General features: G+C 40.0%; 1 protein-coding gene across 1 annotated transcript in view; it reads right to left on the bottom strand.

Annotated features, from left to right (window-relative positions):
* pip5k1bb (phosphatidylinositol-4-phosphate 5-kinase, type I, beta b) overlaps positions 1 to 15438 on the bottom strand; it is a 40292-nt gene that overhangs the window by 4539 nt on the left and 20315 nt on the right. The window contains exons 6-12 of the mRNA XM_032577920.1: positions 13856 to 14008; positions 12700 to 12999; positions 5811 to 6007; positions 5345 to 5428; positions 2741 to 2789; positions 2548 to 2632; positions 1209 to 1367 (exon numbers count right to left, since the gene is read on the bottom strand). Of these exons, the coding sequence (XP_032433811.1) occupies positions 1209 to 1367; positions 2548 to 2632; positions 2741 to 2789; positions 5345 to 5428; positions 5811 to 6007; positions 12700 to 12999; positions 13856 to 14008 (1027 nt within the window). The remainder of the gene's footprint in view (positions 1 to 1208; positions 1368 to 2547; positions 2633 to 2740; positions 2790 to 5344; positions 5429 to 5810; positions 6008 to 12699; positions 13000 to 13855; positions 14009 to 15438) is intronic.

Raw genomic sequence — 15438 nt, 5'->3', positions numbered from 1 at the left:
GGGCATTTTATAAAACAATCATGCGGTCCCTCCCAACGAATTGAAAGTTGTTTGTTATTGGGTCTTTTAACAATAAAATAATACTACATGCATGAGCAAATTCACACAGAAAAGGTTAGACAGACAACTGATGAACCTTTTCCCAAAGTCGTATCTGTAACTAAATCCTAAAGAAATTCCAGTTGGGGTGGAAGAGAAGTCTAGATTATAAGAGAGGACCATAAATCCGGAAAATTTTGAGAAATTATGCAATGAACCGAAGCTGAACCTTTTTATATTCAACACAAAATTATGCTACAGGGTTAAATGATTAATACTGATTAAGGGATTCATTATGTCTTTACCAGGGATGTCAATAAAAGTTGAGGGTAATAATCAACCGATTTGCTGCTTCCAATAACACTGACGCAGTTCTCCGTGACTCCAACATCAGAGCGAAACAAATGTCGTCTGTCTTGTTTGAGGCCGATCCAGAAACCATGAACAGCAGACCAGGAAGTGGAACAATTAAATTTACTCTGTTGTGTGTTACACGACAGCTGGGGACTCGGTTGGTCTACCCTCAGCAGTAAAGTAAAAAAAAAAAAGAAAATGGAAAGACTACGCATGACTGTATGATATCTCTCTCAGCACCACGCCCGTGTTTCTTCCGGTGACTCTTTGCCTAATAGACTCGTTTAACACAAAGGTCATCTGCAGCTGCTGCACTTCATTTTATTACCCTTTGATTCATCTGACTCCCTGATCTGGGGTCAGATAGAGGATATAGGGTATATGGCAGGAAAGCTGGGAAACACTCAACTTTTTCAGGTTTTATACACATGTGGTACATCCAAGAGGATACTATTGACAAGGTAGGTTCTGCTTTCTATCCTGCAGGCCTAACAGAGTATTAATCTGTGACTGCTTGGCCAGAAGCAGAACACTTTATGGCTGAATGAAAGGAGATGTTTTTATGGCCCTCAACTATTTCTAAAAGACTCCAGTTACAACAAAACAAGTCATCGTCAAAGTCACAACTGTAAACTAGAAGATGGTTAGGCGAGGATAAGGAAAGGGTTTTGAACATTCAGCGAACTTCAACAACAATGAGGCCCTTCTATAAATATGCCTGAATGTTGCCAGATTGTTTGTGGGGGGGGGGGGGGGGGGGGGGGGGGGGGGGGGGGAATGACAAAAGGTAAGGTATCACATGTGTTTTTATGCACCTTGTCCATCCAGACTGGCCAGGCTGCGGGCCCCTCCCAGCCTGTCCCTCCTCTCGTCCTCGCGCCTCTCATCCGCCTGCGATGAAAGGATCTCCTGTGAGGACGACTTCAGAGCAGGGATGGAGGTGCGAGTCCTCTTTGAGGGGGAAAATCGAATTGCTGTGGAGCCAAAAAAAAATGGCAAAAAAGGCACATTAAAGTCAAGGGATGGAGGAAAAAAGGGTTAGAAAATAAGAGATTCACAGGAGTCAGAAGCTGAGGGGGGGGGAAGACTGTGACAGATGAAGAGGTCACACAGAGTTGAAGCTTTGTACTCTAGAAATCAGCAGAATTGAATTGTTAAAAGGAAATACAAATGTTCCCCCAAAGCAGGACATGAAATAAAATCTGTTCCTGTCACCTAAATAAGAGGTGCAGCTTCCCATTTTTACCTAAAGTTACGCTGACATGATGAACAGTTCTAGATCTTCATACGACTGATAACAGAGGAAATCTATGAGCTCCTTTCAACAACCTGCCAGAGCAAAAGTATGGCTGAAGTCATATTTTGAGCTTCATCATTTTGAAGGTCAAATATATTTTAAGGCCAAAAAACACAAAATGTTAGTATGCCTTCCCACCATTTTTCAAAGCACAAAAAACCAAAACATTTCTGACACAGAAACAGCATTTGAAGCCAAATCTCTCCATAGCAGGAACCATTACCATGTATGGATAATGGTCTGTCTAAACCCACATAACATGACTCCCTATAATTATGAGCAAAATAAAAAAAACAGACTGTTTTCTTGAAAAAATAGACCTGAATAATTGGAATTTGTTGAATGAAATAATGTAAAGAGTAACAACGATGGTCAGAACTGGAGCGGAAGTATTAACATATATCTGAACGCTGCCAGAATTATAATTATATGAATTACAATTGCTGTCACAGACTGGTTAAGTTCCTAAGTTGAATAAAGTGCAGACTTGGCTCGCCATAAAGACATTTTAACTCCGTTGGTAGTTGGCAGAGTCTGTTTGGTCTCCAGGATATTGTTTCCAGTCAGCATTTCTTCTGAGTTCCTCCTTCTTGTTTGTTAAATCACCATAGAAATCTTTATTTTATGAACTAATCCTGGAGCCAAAGACATTACTTTCACAAGGCAGCAGTCTCTATGCTGCAATGGCTTTTGGAGAAAGGAGATCCACATATCATCGGCACACAAATGACCTAAAATACACAATAAGATCTGCCCTCTTATACCCGGTCTTTATCAGGTCAGGATTTCCTGCTTCCCCATTCCTTGCTCTTTTCACCCGTTCCCTTTGCATTAAACATGTCAACTCGCAGACTTACGCTGATTCTTCCTGAAGACCCGTACACTCATGAACTTAAGGAAGCGGCTGGCGTAAAACCCGGGCCGGTGGACAGAAACCGAATCCTACAGAATGGGAAGAAAAAGAAGAAAAAAAACCATTGGTCAATAGGCTGAAAAAGGGCTTCATTCATGAAAGCGGCAGTTTCAGATTCTTGCAGGGTGTCAACTTACACCATCATACACCAAGGCTTTCCACGAATGCTCCAACTTTTTAATGAATCTGAGGAGAGACGACAAGCATTGTCACAAATGTTCCTTCTTCGATGATTTCCCCTTGAAGATGATTGACTGAGATGTCTTTTTTTTTTTTTGGAGGAACCTCAAACCCAGAGTATAAGATTAATCTCCGTCAAAAGCAAAAGTTTCAGTCATCGAATACAATAGTGCTAATATCATTTACACCGTGTCCCAAATTATTATGCAAGTTATATTTTCTCAGATTTTCTTAAATGGTCAATGCAAATGTTGGTCAGTATAATTATAACTGAACAAAGCTCCCAATGAGAACAGTATTTTTTTCAAAAAATAAAAAACTCAAAATGAACTGTTCCAAATTATTAATGCCCAGCAGATTTTCTAAACATTTTATGGATTGTAAAGAACTGCAAGTGGTCATTCTTTGAATGTGCAAGTGGTCACATGTACTAAAATCAAAAGCTATTTCAATCAAAAACATCTTAACAGACCAAGTTGCATGTTAACATAGGAGACCTTCTTTGATATCACCTGCACAATTCTTGCATCCATTGATCTTCTGAGTTTGTGGAAAGTTTCTGCTTGAATTTCTTTGCAGGATGTCAGAAAACCTTCCCAGAGCTGCTGTTCTGATATGAACTGCATTCCACCCTCAGATCTTCTGCTTGAGGAAACTCCAAAGGTTCTCAATAGGGTTGAGGTCAGAGGAGGATGGTGACCACACCATGAGTTCCTCCCCTGTCATGCCCATAGCAGCCAATGACACAGTGGTATTCCTTGCAGCATGAGATGGTGCATTGTCATGCATGAAGATGATTTTGCTACTGAAGGTACGGCTCTTCTTTTTGAACCATGAAAGAAAGTGATCAGTCAGAAAGTCCATATACTTTGCTGAGGTCATTTTCACAACTTCAGGGACTCTGAATTGGCCGACCAATGATTCTCTCCCCATGATTTCAGCCCAAAAAATGACTCCACCACCTCCTTGCTGTCGTCACAGCCATGTTGGGACGTGGTGGCCATCCACCACCAATCCATTACTGCGTCCATCTGGACCATCCAGGGTTGCACAGCAGTCATCAGTGAACAAGTCTGTTTGAAAATTAATCTTCATGTACGGCTGGGCCCACTGCGACTCTTTCTGCTTGTGAGTACTGGTTAGGGGTGACTAATAGTAGGTTCATGCTCCACCTTGAGGTTCCAGAGGCATCAGCAGCTTCAAATAACTATTTGCTGCTTTGTAAGGGCATCTTAACAGCTGCTCTCTTAATCTGATGAATTTGTCTAACAGAAACCTTCCTCATTATGCCTTTATCTGTACAAACCCATCTTTGTTCTGAATCAGCCAGAAATCTCTTCACAGTACAATGATAACGCTTCAGTTTTCATTAAATATCTAATGTTTTCATACCTTGTCATACGGCACTACACTATCTGATGATTTTTGTCAGCAGAGAGATCCTTTCTCTTTCCCATATTGCTTGAAAACTATTCAATAATGTGGAACATCCTTCTTAAGTAGATTTCCTTTAATTGAGCTCACCAGACAAACTAATCAACCCAGCTCTCTGAAATTAATTATAGTGATTCAAAGAGCCCTGACACACACAATACCATCTATAAATTTAATAGCATAACAAAAAATGTAATCTTTATGACACTTTAATCCAATTTGCATAATAATTTGGAACATGGTGTAGAGCTGATGCCACCTCAATAGACACCTTTATCACTGAAAGGCATTTTGAAACGGCAGTATATCAGGCTGGAGGACGTGGTTTAATTGTCTTTCTCACCAGAATTCAGATTGGCAGCCACATGCTTAAAAAGGAAATAAATATTTTATTGTAGCCTTGTTAGCAGTTAGCCTAGCCCCATAGCACAATATATAACAAAAAATAATTTTAAGATCCAAGTTCCAACTTTAGAAGTTAAAGAAAAACAACCTAAATATCCACCTGAGATCATTCCTGGTTTGCTCCATCCTGAATCTGTGCTTCTGCTGAGGGTGGAAAAACCAGCAGCAGTAGGTTTAGGTGGCTGTTATTTTTTTCACATGTTAGGATGGTTTGGATTGTTGTTTGTATTTTTCTAAAATACTGAAGTTATGCTTAGAAAATAGAATTTTGTAATTCAACAGGATAGCTGGTAATAAAATCTCCTTTTTGATCTGAAACATTCAGCTGTAATAAAAGCTGGACATATTTATCCTTCTCAGAGAGCATCAATTAGAGAGGCTGATGAAGCTTTATGTCTTTTTTGTTGTTGTTGATCCACAGGGCTTTCTCCTTTTTTTTTGCTTCCAGGACAAAAAATGAATCAATTAGTAAATAGAGAAGACTAATGGACCTCTGAGGTCTAGTAAATCCTGATGGTTGGAGGTTTATGGTAAAATGTGTTGTAGCTGTTCCCCTGTGATAACTCAACATGGGAGGTTTGGCATCTTTAAAAGCTGTAATTCTGTCATGGTGAGTCATTATCGTGCATGGACACTTTTTAGCTTTAAGAAATCAGCCAGAACAGTCAGAAAGCATAATTCCAGAAAATAATACAGCAATATAATTTAAAGAGGACTGGTACCTGTATGACTGCAGAATATCTATGATACCCAGGAAGATGAGCAGCTTTTCGTCTTTGTGTGTTTTTGCCGGGATGCCGCCCATCCTGAAGCGGAGAAAACAAAAGCGGTGAGAGGACAGCTAGTGTTTCTCTGTGAGGCTCGAAGTCTTGTTCAAATAAAGCCAGTGTGCTGCCTCACTTTTACAAGTGTTTGTAAAAGAGGCCCTTATACTATTTACATTCATGTGTGTTGCTGTAAATATGCAGAACGGAGGCTGTGTTTGTATCTTTGCGTAGCTATGGTTATATGAGGGCCTGTCTGCGCGCGCTCGCTCGCTGCTGCGGTGCCCTGGGCGAGGTGCGAGCGCGGTTGCGTAACAGCGTCTCTGGGATGAAGTGGAGACGCAGATGGAGACGGAGGGCCTGGATGTGTGATCAGAATGCAGCATCTGTGAGCGTGCGTTTCCCCGCAGCTGAACAAACTCACGTGTCGTCAGTGGTGACAACTTCGGCCGCCTTGCCGTCTCCTTGGATGGACTCCAAGGCCGTGGAGTAAAGCACCCTCTGACCTACGTTCCTCCTGCCGTCTCCCCCCGTCTGGCCTGGCTCTCCCACCTCCCTGTGGTCCAGGACGTGCACACCCAGCAGCAGACTGTAGTCCATGATCTTAAAGCTCTCCAGCACCTATTGCAACACATATTTAAAAAAAAAAAAAAAGGATAATTTTGAATACTGAGAGAGAAAGCATTAAAAGCTTTTTTTATTATTTCATTTCTTTGCACACTTCTTTCCCAAGAAAGAGGTCAACAGAGAAAGAAATCTCTGTTTAAACCAGTTCTGAGCTAAACAAACAAGGTGTTTCTCCACAGCGAGCCAAGTGTTACACATTGACCTGTTTGAGGAGCTTATGCCCAGTTTTCCCAGACGCCCTGTGACTTCATGTCCTCTAGAAAATGTCGCTTTATTGGGCGAGACGGGAGCAGAGGCAGACGGGAACAGGATCAGAGTCACAACCAGCTAACCGGTTCCGTTTGGTGACCCAGACTGGAGCGCCGCACAGCAAACTGTTTGTAATACTAAACCTTTCCAAATGTTTGCTTGCTTGCAAATATGCAAACACGGGATTTAAGGAATCTTCTGAGTTTTAGCGACTGCTCAACAAACGATACTGCATAAATGTGACTTGAAAAGAAAACGATATGGAGTTTTAAAGGATTTTTACAAGTCAGAAGCTGAAAATAGAGGCACCTTTTTGTATTTAGTCCCTGTGAATCACTGCAGCACAGAGACAAATGTCCTTCTTTAAAGACTCCAAAATGTACAGATCGACACAGAAAGTTTTGCCAATTCTTGTTTTTTTAAAAGTCATACTGTAAATTCTCGTGTATACTTAGATCCAGACTTTGACTAGGCCATTCTAATGCATGATATGCTTTGATCTAAACTGTTTCCTTGGCTGCATGTTTACTGTTATTGTTCTGCTGGAAGGTGAATCTCATCCCAGTCTCAAGTCTTCTAGTGTTATCCTGTAGCTCCAGAAGCATGATGCTGCCACCACCATGTCTCACAGTGAAGACAGAATGTTCAGGGTGTTTTGGCAGAGTTAGTTTTCAATCGCAAAGCGTTTTGAATGTATGGCAAAATGTTTGTGTTGTCTAACAATCCTCTGAGGCCGATACAGAATTTATATTCTGAAACCAAGTCACAGACAGGAGTCCCTTTTTACTGATTGTCCTTGAAGGCAACTGGCTACATTAGATTTTATTGACAGGTATCAGAGGAAACGGGGATGACAATAAATCCATGACAGGAAATTTGAAACCCGTGACTCCCTCACTCTCCTGTCACAACTATACACTGCTTTTCAAAATACATTGAAAGTGGAAATGCTTAAGACATAAACGCCGTTATGCTTTAAGCATAATGGCTGCACTATGGTTTAGCCTTGAAAAGATTCAGCGCAAAGATTTTTCATTTTAAATGGCCGTTAGGGAGAAAGCAGTAAAGTTACAGTGAGCAATGAGAAATCAATGGGAATACAGTTGTAAGTGTAACTAAGGTATGTAATTGAATACACGTCTTTGCTATTAATAAGAGCTGCACAAAGAGGTGACTCAAACTGCAGCAAGTGGCTCTGAAAAACAGATGGCCACCTCCTTCAGACTGAGCTGTGTTTCTGTAGCAGCTCAGGAAGTGTGAAGGACACCGACCATCAACAAAACAAACACTCGCTTGTTTTTTGGCTCGAAGCTCATAAATAAACTTCGCAGCACAGAGTATGAAAAGAAGTGTAAAGAAAACTGGGGAAAGGGACAGCTTTTATCTTTCCCCTTCAAACTCAGATCCGTCTTTAACACTGAAACACAAGACAGACATAATGACTGACCGACTGACTGGAACAAAACACAGAGTCTTTTGTCCGGGCTTTGGCTTTTTCCATATCAACAATTTGCATCCCTCTCTAAAACTCCCACAGCCTATTCAAACAGCAACCATGTTGAACGGCGCTGCCTACAGAAAGCCATTACCGCATGTTCAGGCCTCAGCTTTCCCCCATGACAACACACAGAAAGATATTTCTCTGACTTCGGAAAATGAAGCGACCGACTTTCCAGAGATCTGGGCGTGTCCCCTTGGATGTGTTATCTGCTCGCATTTCAAACGAAGCTCACTTCTCTTACAGTGAAGGGGGAATAATAATTATACACCAGCTGGGCTCCGTCACTGGATTCTCTGTCCGAATCCCTAATGCATCTCACATACCCTCCCAGCACTCTACCGATCAATCTCCTCTCTAGTAATGGTAGACCAGAGCTCTGTTCTCGTGTCTCATTTTGGAGCGACATTAATACACTAAAAGCTTTCTCAAGTTTGAGTTTGCCTGTTCCAAATGCACAACGCACGGCCAATTCTGCTCATGTTTGAAGCCAAAAACCGATGCTGGTTCTGAGAGGACACTTAGGGGGAATTTCACAAAGTAGTGCCACATCATTAGTTCTTTGAACTATTTCTGCTCTGGATTCATGCAGGTAAACACATGGCCTTTAGGTTCTGGATGTTTGAGCAACTTACGCCTGTTTTTTTCCAAGAGACATGCAGAAAAATCAGCTGATGACAAGAATCAGATGGTTGTTAGCTTGAAGAGCCTGAACTTCTTCTTTGACAGTCAAAAAAAAAATGTTCTGTTCATGATCAGTGAATGCACCATAATACGTTTTCCCACAGTTTGCAATAGTTACAACACTCATCTCTGTTACGACATAAACAAAGCTGAATGTTAGGTATTCGTAGCAACGGGAAGGCTTAATATTTTACAGGAAATTTGCTTTGTGCTTTATGCTATTGAGCTTTTAACAGGCACTTGTCAGGAAACATGATGGACTTGGACGTTTGGCAGCTTTTCAAAAATCTCAAGATTTAGGGTTTGCCTTGATCTACAGCTATTTACTCTTATATTTGTCTGAACTTTAAAGAATTTAATGATAAATGGGACTTCTAAAGTTTTTAGGGTCACGGCTGCTGTGTTGTTCAGAGTGGCATTTCTATATGACGATGTGTCAATGATTCTTTTTAATTAGAGTAATGCGTAAACTCAGGTTTGTGTATGTTTAGTGTGAACTAATTGCTTTGTGAATTTAACCCTGCCTGAACGATTTCTCCTTCTGGATCGCTGGAGAGCTAACATTTACTATTTTTGGAGTGTTTTCTTTTTACACCAATTAAATGTCCATCATCAGCAAAAGGAATAGTCTACCAAAAACTACAAGTTTACTTCAATTGTTAAATTAAAATCTGTTGCTTCTGCCTTTTTCCCCTTTGTCAACTTTTTCAACTATTGACATCACATCTTTTTGAAAAGACTTGCAACCCCATCATTCAAATAACAGGTCGGTAGAGAAAAAAATACCAAGAGTTTCCCAATCTTAATCAATTTGTGATAAATCCCCATCTCATCCTCATATTAAACTGTCCCAGGGAAAAACACAGAGTCCTCCCAACGCCCTCCAGATGCTCATTCATAAGTGTGTGTTAGTAAACAGTTCTCCTTGGGCTCGTATAAGATTCTCACAGTATAACAAGTCTTATAAGGACTTATAAAAAAAGTATGACATGATCCAGTTCATTTTCTTCAAAGAAAATAAATGCATTAACTATTCCAGCTGCAGATAAAATAATATGAAACGATGATAAACACCATCAATACATTCGTCACGGCATAATATATATATTTTTTTGCATTTAGAAATACTTTCAAACAAGCGCATATGTCTGTCTTAATTGCAAGTGTGTCTAAAGTGCAGAAGCCTTCTTTTTAGCCTGCTGACCAGCAGTGTGCAGGGACCTGTGTAGGAGGGAAGAGGTGCACTCTATTGCTCTATAAAAACTTTGGACATTTTTAGCTGTGTTGAAACAATAATTTTTTAAAATCTTGGTATACCTTTATGCCAGAAGGCTTTCAGTGTGGCGAGATACAAAAATTATATCGGAAAGCTCAGGACGAGTATTAGCAGGCAGAACCCAGATATTTACGCTTATATTTGTTTGAACTTAAAAATGATTTAACGATAAATGTAGCCTCTGCTGTAAAACCAAAAGAAAGCAGATCTTCAGTGTCGGGGTTGGTGCGAGTTAAGTCCTCTGAACAGCTTGTCACCGTCGTGTTTGTCTCGCTGTAACGCACTAATTACAAACCCCATCACACCAGTGGCACCAACACACACTCACACTCCCATTAACCTTCTCTGTTTCAATCTCTGTGAGTTCAACATTAATTATTAATGCCTAATGACGTTTCGGCATTTGCGGCGCTATCAGGGGAGCTGCGGCGGGAAGGAGACTTAAAAGGAAGACGGCACAGCCGGCATTTTGCTACAAGTGTCCCGTGTAACTCAAATGAGAATCTGTCCTTTTCTTCTCGCTGTCGCTCTGGCTCCAGCTCAACTCTGACCTGCTAAAATGCATAATATCTAAGCTCTTGATGTAAAAAAGGAAGTGATCCTGAACCCTTGTAAAAAAAAAAAAAACTCTTTTATTCCCTCCACCCTTCTGTTGCTTGGCTCCTGACAGCCCTTCCTGTGTTCAGGTCCCCTCTGGGGTTACGGGGTTGGCTGCTTACTCATGGAAATGGACTGAGATTCTGCTTAGAGAGCACTTTGCTTCCCGTTTAGAAGGCGAGCGCAGGAAGCCCTGACAATGACACACCACACAGAGCTGAGGCTCCAACACGTTCTGCTAAAAAACATGTAGCATGTTCACACACTGCAGAAATGAATGTTGGGGAATTAAGTTAAATATTATTAAAACATTAACATAATTGTTTGTGAATGAAATGGTAATAAAATAGTTAAGTTGCAACCAAATGATTTTGATTTCAATTGCAACTGAATTTACCTGAAGATGTTGATTTGTTTGATCGTTTTTAGATTACCATATGAATCAAGATATAAACTTTGTAAATGTTTTTAAATAATGAAAGACTTTTGATGGGAATGCTTCATTGTCAGAGAAAGAATGAGCTTTTTTACCAGCTTTATCTCCCCTATCAACACTGGTATTAAGTCAAACTTGCTAGCATGCTAACATGCTGAGTCGGTGCTAACGAGTGACACAACACAGCTGTTGTTGTCTGGTTAAACAATAGCATACCACCTTGTTAAAATAGAGTCAAAAACTTTTAATATATTTTAATTACATTTTCTTGCCTTTATCTCAAAACTGTTAAACTTTGGGGAAAAGGTTTGTCTATTTCCTCAAGCAGCTAGGTTAAAAATTAAAGAAGCGGTGACTTTTCAAAAAGTCAGATGTCACTCTGGACACTTTGCTCAAGAAAACTTTCACAAATGAAAGTAGGGAACCTTTGGGAATATCAACATATAAGATAGCAAGTGGCATAAAGGTTTTTTGAATTTACAGCAATCTCTCCAGCTTGACCTCACTCATATCCAAACACATTTAAAAATAGCCCCAGTTGGAAAGAGGTGGGAAATCAACACATGTTCAAACATTTCCAGGAAACAACCTCCTGATTGATCCAAAATAGCAACACTAATGTAAAATGAACTTTATCAAGAAAAAAAGGAACTTTATCACATAATGTTCTCTTTCTAAATAAAACCAGAGCCTTATGTAACAGGACAAACTAAATATATCCAAAGCTCACTTACTGTAATTGTTGCCCATGTGGTCCCAATATTTAAAAACTGAGGGCAACATTGAGTTTGGTGTAATTAGAATCATTATATTGTTAGATGTTCTGATGCAGGGCTGTCAGGCCAGGCAGGTTGCTCCAGCTCTGCCAGGAAGTCTTCCTTCCTGGTCTCTGGGTAAGTCCACGTTTACAGTAATACCCTGATAACGCTACACTGACCAGGATATTACACCTTCGCAGCTCAAACTGTCTGACAAAGAGCATGAAACAAAGCTACTTAAACAACTTCCTGTAATTCAGGGGATGAAGCAGTCCCAAGAGGCCGTTTACTGCAGTGTAGGAACATCACCGCACAAAAACCTGCTTTGTGCCTTGCTGTTTAATAATAGCTTTTTATTTCACTGCTACCAAATTTAATGGTCAAACAGACAGCCTCCCTCTGAAGTTGAATCAAGGTAAAGGTGTTTTCTGAGAGCGTTATCCTCCAAGGCTAACGACCTAATTAGAAATTTTACAGAAAATGAATTTTACAGAAAATGATGAGGATGTGTAGCAGTTTAAAACCAAGATTATAAAACCAAACCCCAGGAAATCCAGACCACCTTGAGCATCTTGGCTTGTTATATTACTGTTTTTTTCTGTACTGGTTAACATTTATTTGCAAGTAAATGGACAGAGTAATCGGTGGGTGACTGATCAATTGGAAACTTAACAATCCAATGTTTATCTGAACATGCATAGGCTACCAGGTGGCAGTGAAAACAACATTCTTTGGTGTGATTTTTGTTACTGAGGCAGAACACTTCATTTTTGTTATTTTTAGAGGTTTAAAAATTAAGACAGAGAAGCAATTTGGAAAGAAAATGTTATTGTTACTAGCTGGTAAGTGCAGTTTTAATCATTACTTGTGATCTTTTATGCTACGTAGCAGCTGTCACATAGTGAACGAGGCAACCTGAACCAAGGCCAACTTCAGCAAACTACAGGAAGACTAATGCTTACAACCTTTAAATCTCATAATATCAAACTCTAAAACTTAAGATTAATTTTGTCTTTGTTCAAATTAGTAAAACCCGGTTTTACATCAACTGCTCTCTCGCCTGGTGTGACGTCTCCTCTGTTCTTGACCTCTCAGATAGAGACGATTATTCAAGAATTCATTTCCAGTATAAAACAGCTCTTCTGTTTCAGAGCAAGTCGACTGTCACCCTGAAGAACATCCACCTACCCGACAGTCCCTCTGCAGGGTCTTCATCAGGTTGTTGTATGTCTCTGTGTCAAAGTAAAGCCCCTCCTCATGCATGTCCTGAAAGTCCAGATCCTTGTACGTCGGACGGGCTTTCTCCCTCTCTTTCCTGGACGCTCGCCTCTTGTAGGTGGATCCCTTCAGGTCGTACTTGTAGTGCATCTTGACCGAGCGAGGAAGCACGTTGTTCATCACCACCAGTCGGATGTTGAAGCCCCCCGTCTGGATGCAGTACAAGCCGTAGAACTTGGGCAGCAGCGTGCGCGGATTCTGGTTCAGGTTCTGTGGGTTTAGACAGTGCTTGCATTCAACATTCAGATCTAACATGCAGGACTTTTCAGACTTGGCACACTTTTATTAACGCATATTTTGTTTATTAGGACAAAAGGGAAGGATACCTGATCTGTGGAAGCTGCATTACAGTAGAAATATCTTTTTTTTTCAAAAGAAATCAGTTTTTAGTAGCAATCATATCAATAATCATAAAACTCTTTTCATTTTCATGTTCCATATTTACTAATAATGCTCTTAAATAAATCTAATTAAGTTTAATAGAAAGAAACCATAGGAAGAGATTTTTCACTGTGCACGGTAACGCAATGATGTAGCCATTAGATACGTTACCAAGAAAAATTATTTCTGCATCCCAGATATAAAACTGTTGACTGATAATTTCCATCCATCCAGGCTTTAATCATGGTTCACCTGCTCACAGTGAAGTCTGTCACTAACGACTCAACATACTAATATATCTGGAGGCCCTAACAACTCCTCTCTCTTCTGCATTCAACCTGATTTTATTTTAGATATTTCACCGCAGTTATCAATCCAAAACAATATAGTATAATATAACCCTTGGGAATTCATATATTTTAATTAACTTCAGCTGATTCCAACATTCATGCTGGTGTTATTAGTTGTTTGTGTTCATTCTCATTATCCTCCATGTTTTCAGTTAGAAGAATACCCATCATGCTTGCTTTGTTTTATTTCACCAGAAATAAAAAATGAAACCTTTACAACTCAACAGTCATGGTTGTTTTTGGGGTTTTTTTTTGTTGTTGTTTAATATTTTTAAGTTTTGGTAAATGGCCTCATAATACGAGCGTAAGAGAGAAAAAAGAACCGTGTTCCTCACCATGTAGTATCCAGGTAGCAGCCTCTGCAGAAACTTGGCCTCTTTGTGCTGAACCGTTTTAATGATGAACTCATCATCGCTGGTCAGGTAGAAGAGCGAGCCGCTGGCGCCCGGGTTGGTCAGCTCAATCAAAGGCTCATTTACGAGTGAGTACTGAGGGAGGAAAATCATAACATCAATTTAGCGTTTCACACGTAGCAAGGATCAGGCTTTCGGGAGAGCAGCTTCATCCACAGTGTAATCAAACTAGAGCAGCTCTAAACAAGAAGACTAAAAATGGAAACACTGTAAAAGTTTATATGGAAAAAAAAAGACAAACATTTTTTTGTTTGTTTAAAACTACAAGAGATAAATGGCAATAAATCTCTTATGAAGCTTAGGACTTAGCGGGAATGAGGAATAGCTAAATTTCTGTAGTTTTTTTCCCTCTTAGGGGCATCTAAACACAAATGCTATGAATGCTTTTCATACCTTCATTTTTTTCCTCTCTCATAACAGCATGACTGAGATCCAACAATGATAACAGACAGTAAAGTCTGGCATTTGCTAAAAATAACATATCTCCCATCTAAGATGAACAGTCAATTGTTTTTGTGCACAAGCACAGCTCAGATTTGGCGGCTACACACCTATTCTCCAGGTCTATTCAAAATGTCCTTGTCGGAGCAAAGGTAGATCCAAGGTAACCTCTTACTCTACACAGGAGGGGTCCCAGAATCTCCACATCTTGCCAAGTCGCTATAGTCAAAATACCTTTGTGTGAATGCATGCTTTAAAATAACCCAGGCAGTCTTTTAGTGCATGTGGGAAAAGCACTGCTAGTGCTTCACCTTTTCCACGTTTTACATTATATCATGATTACTAGCTGTTAATGATTTTCATTCCAGTTCTTATTTTGGCAAAAGTGTTAATGTTATAGTTAACTTTAAATAAATCTTGAAATCTAAAAAAAAATACAGAAAAGTTCTCGATCCTCCTCAAAAGAATTCATCCTTCAGACTGAGAGATTGTGGCTCTTATTAGTTTTTGAATATTATTATTTCTAGGAAGCAAGTATCACTTTGCCAAGACAGAACATTGTCTTTTCAGCTCTAGGTTAATCAGACACATTTTAACAGCAATAAGGAAAATCTTAACATTAATGGTAAACTATAATCCAGACGTGGCACCGAAAGTAAGCAGCAGACTGTGGAGAAGTGCTGGATGTTAATCGGTGCGTTATGAGAGCAACATGTTCAGAGGAGATGAGAAACACTGGAGGCATCTGCTCCCTGTCCCTGGAGACAGCCGACCACCGTCTGCAGTCACATTGAATAACTGGCACAAACACATCTGAAGCTTATCATCCTTTTATATGTGCTTTTATTCCTAGTTTTAATTAGCCTCGGCTGCGTGGCCTCTGCCTGACTGAATCCATCACCACCTGAAGCCACAACTAACTGTAGCAACCTCTCTACTTTGTCGCGCCTAATGAAATCCTCGCTCTTCTGCCTTGAAGTTATTCTTTTTTTCTTTTCTTTTTTGTCTTTTGTTGCTGATGCAGAAATAATGTCAGCGTTCAAAAACAAGAATACAGCTGGCTG

The sequence above is a fragment of the Xiphophorus hellerii genome, chromosome 12 (genome assembly GCF_003331165.1).
Source record: "Xiphophorus hellerii strain 12219 chromosome 12, Xiphophorus_hellerii-4.1, whole genome shotgun sequence".
NCBI classification, from domain to species: Eukaryota; Metazoa; Chordata; class Actinopteri; order Cyprinodontiformes; family Poeciliidae; genus Xiphophorus; species Xiphophorus hellerii.
Note: the sequence above shows the minus strand (reverse complement) of the source record. Positions and strands in the feature narration are given on the sequence as shown.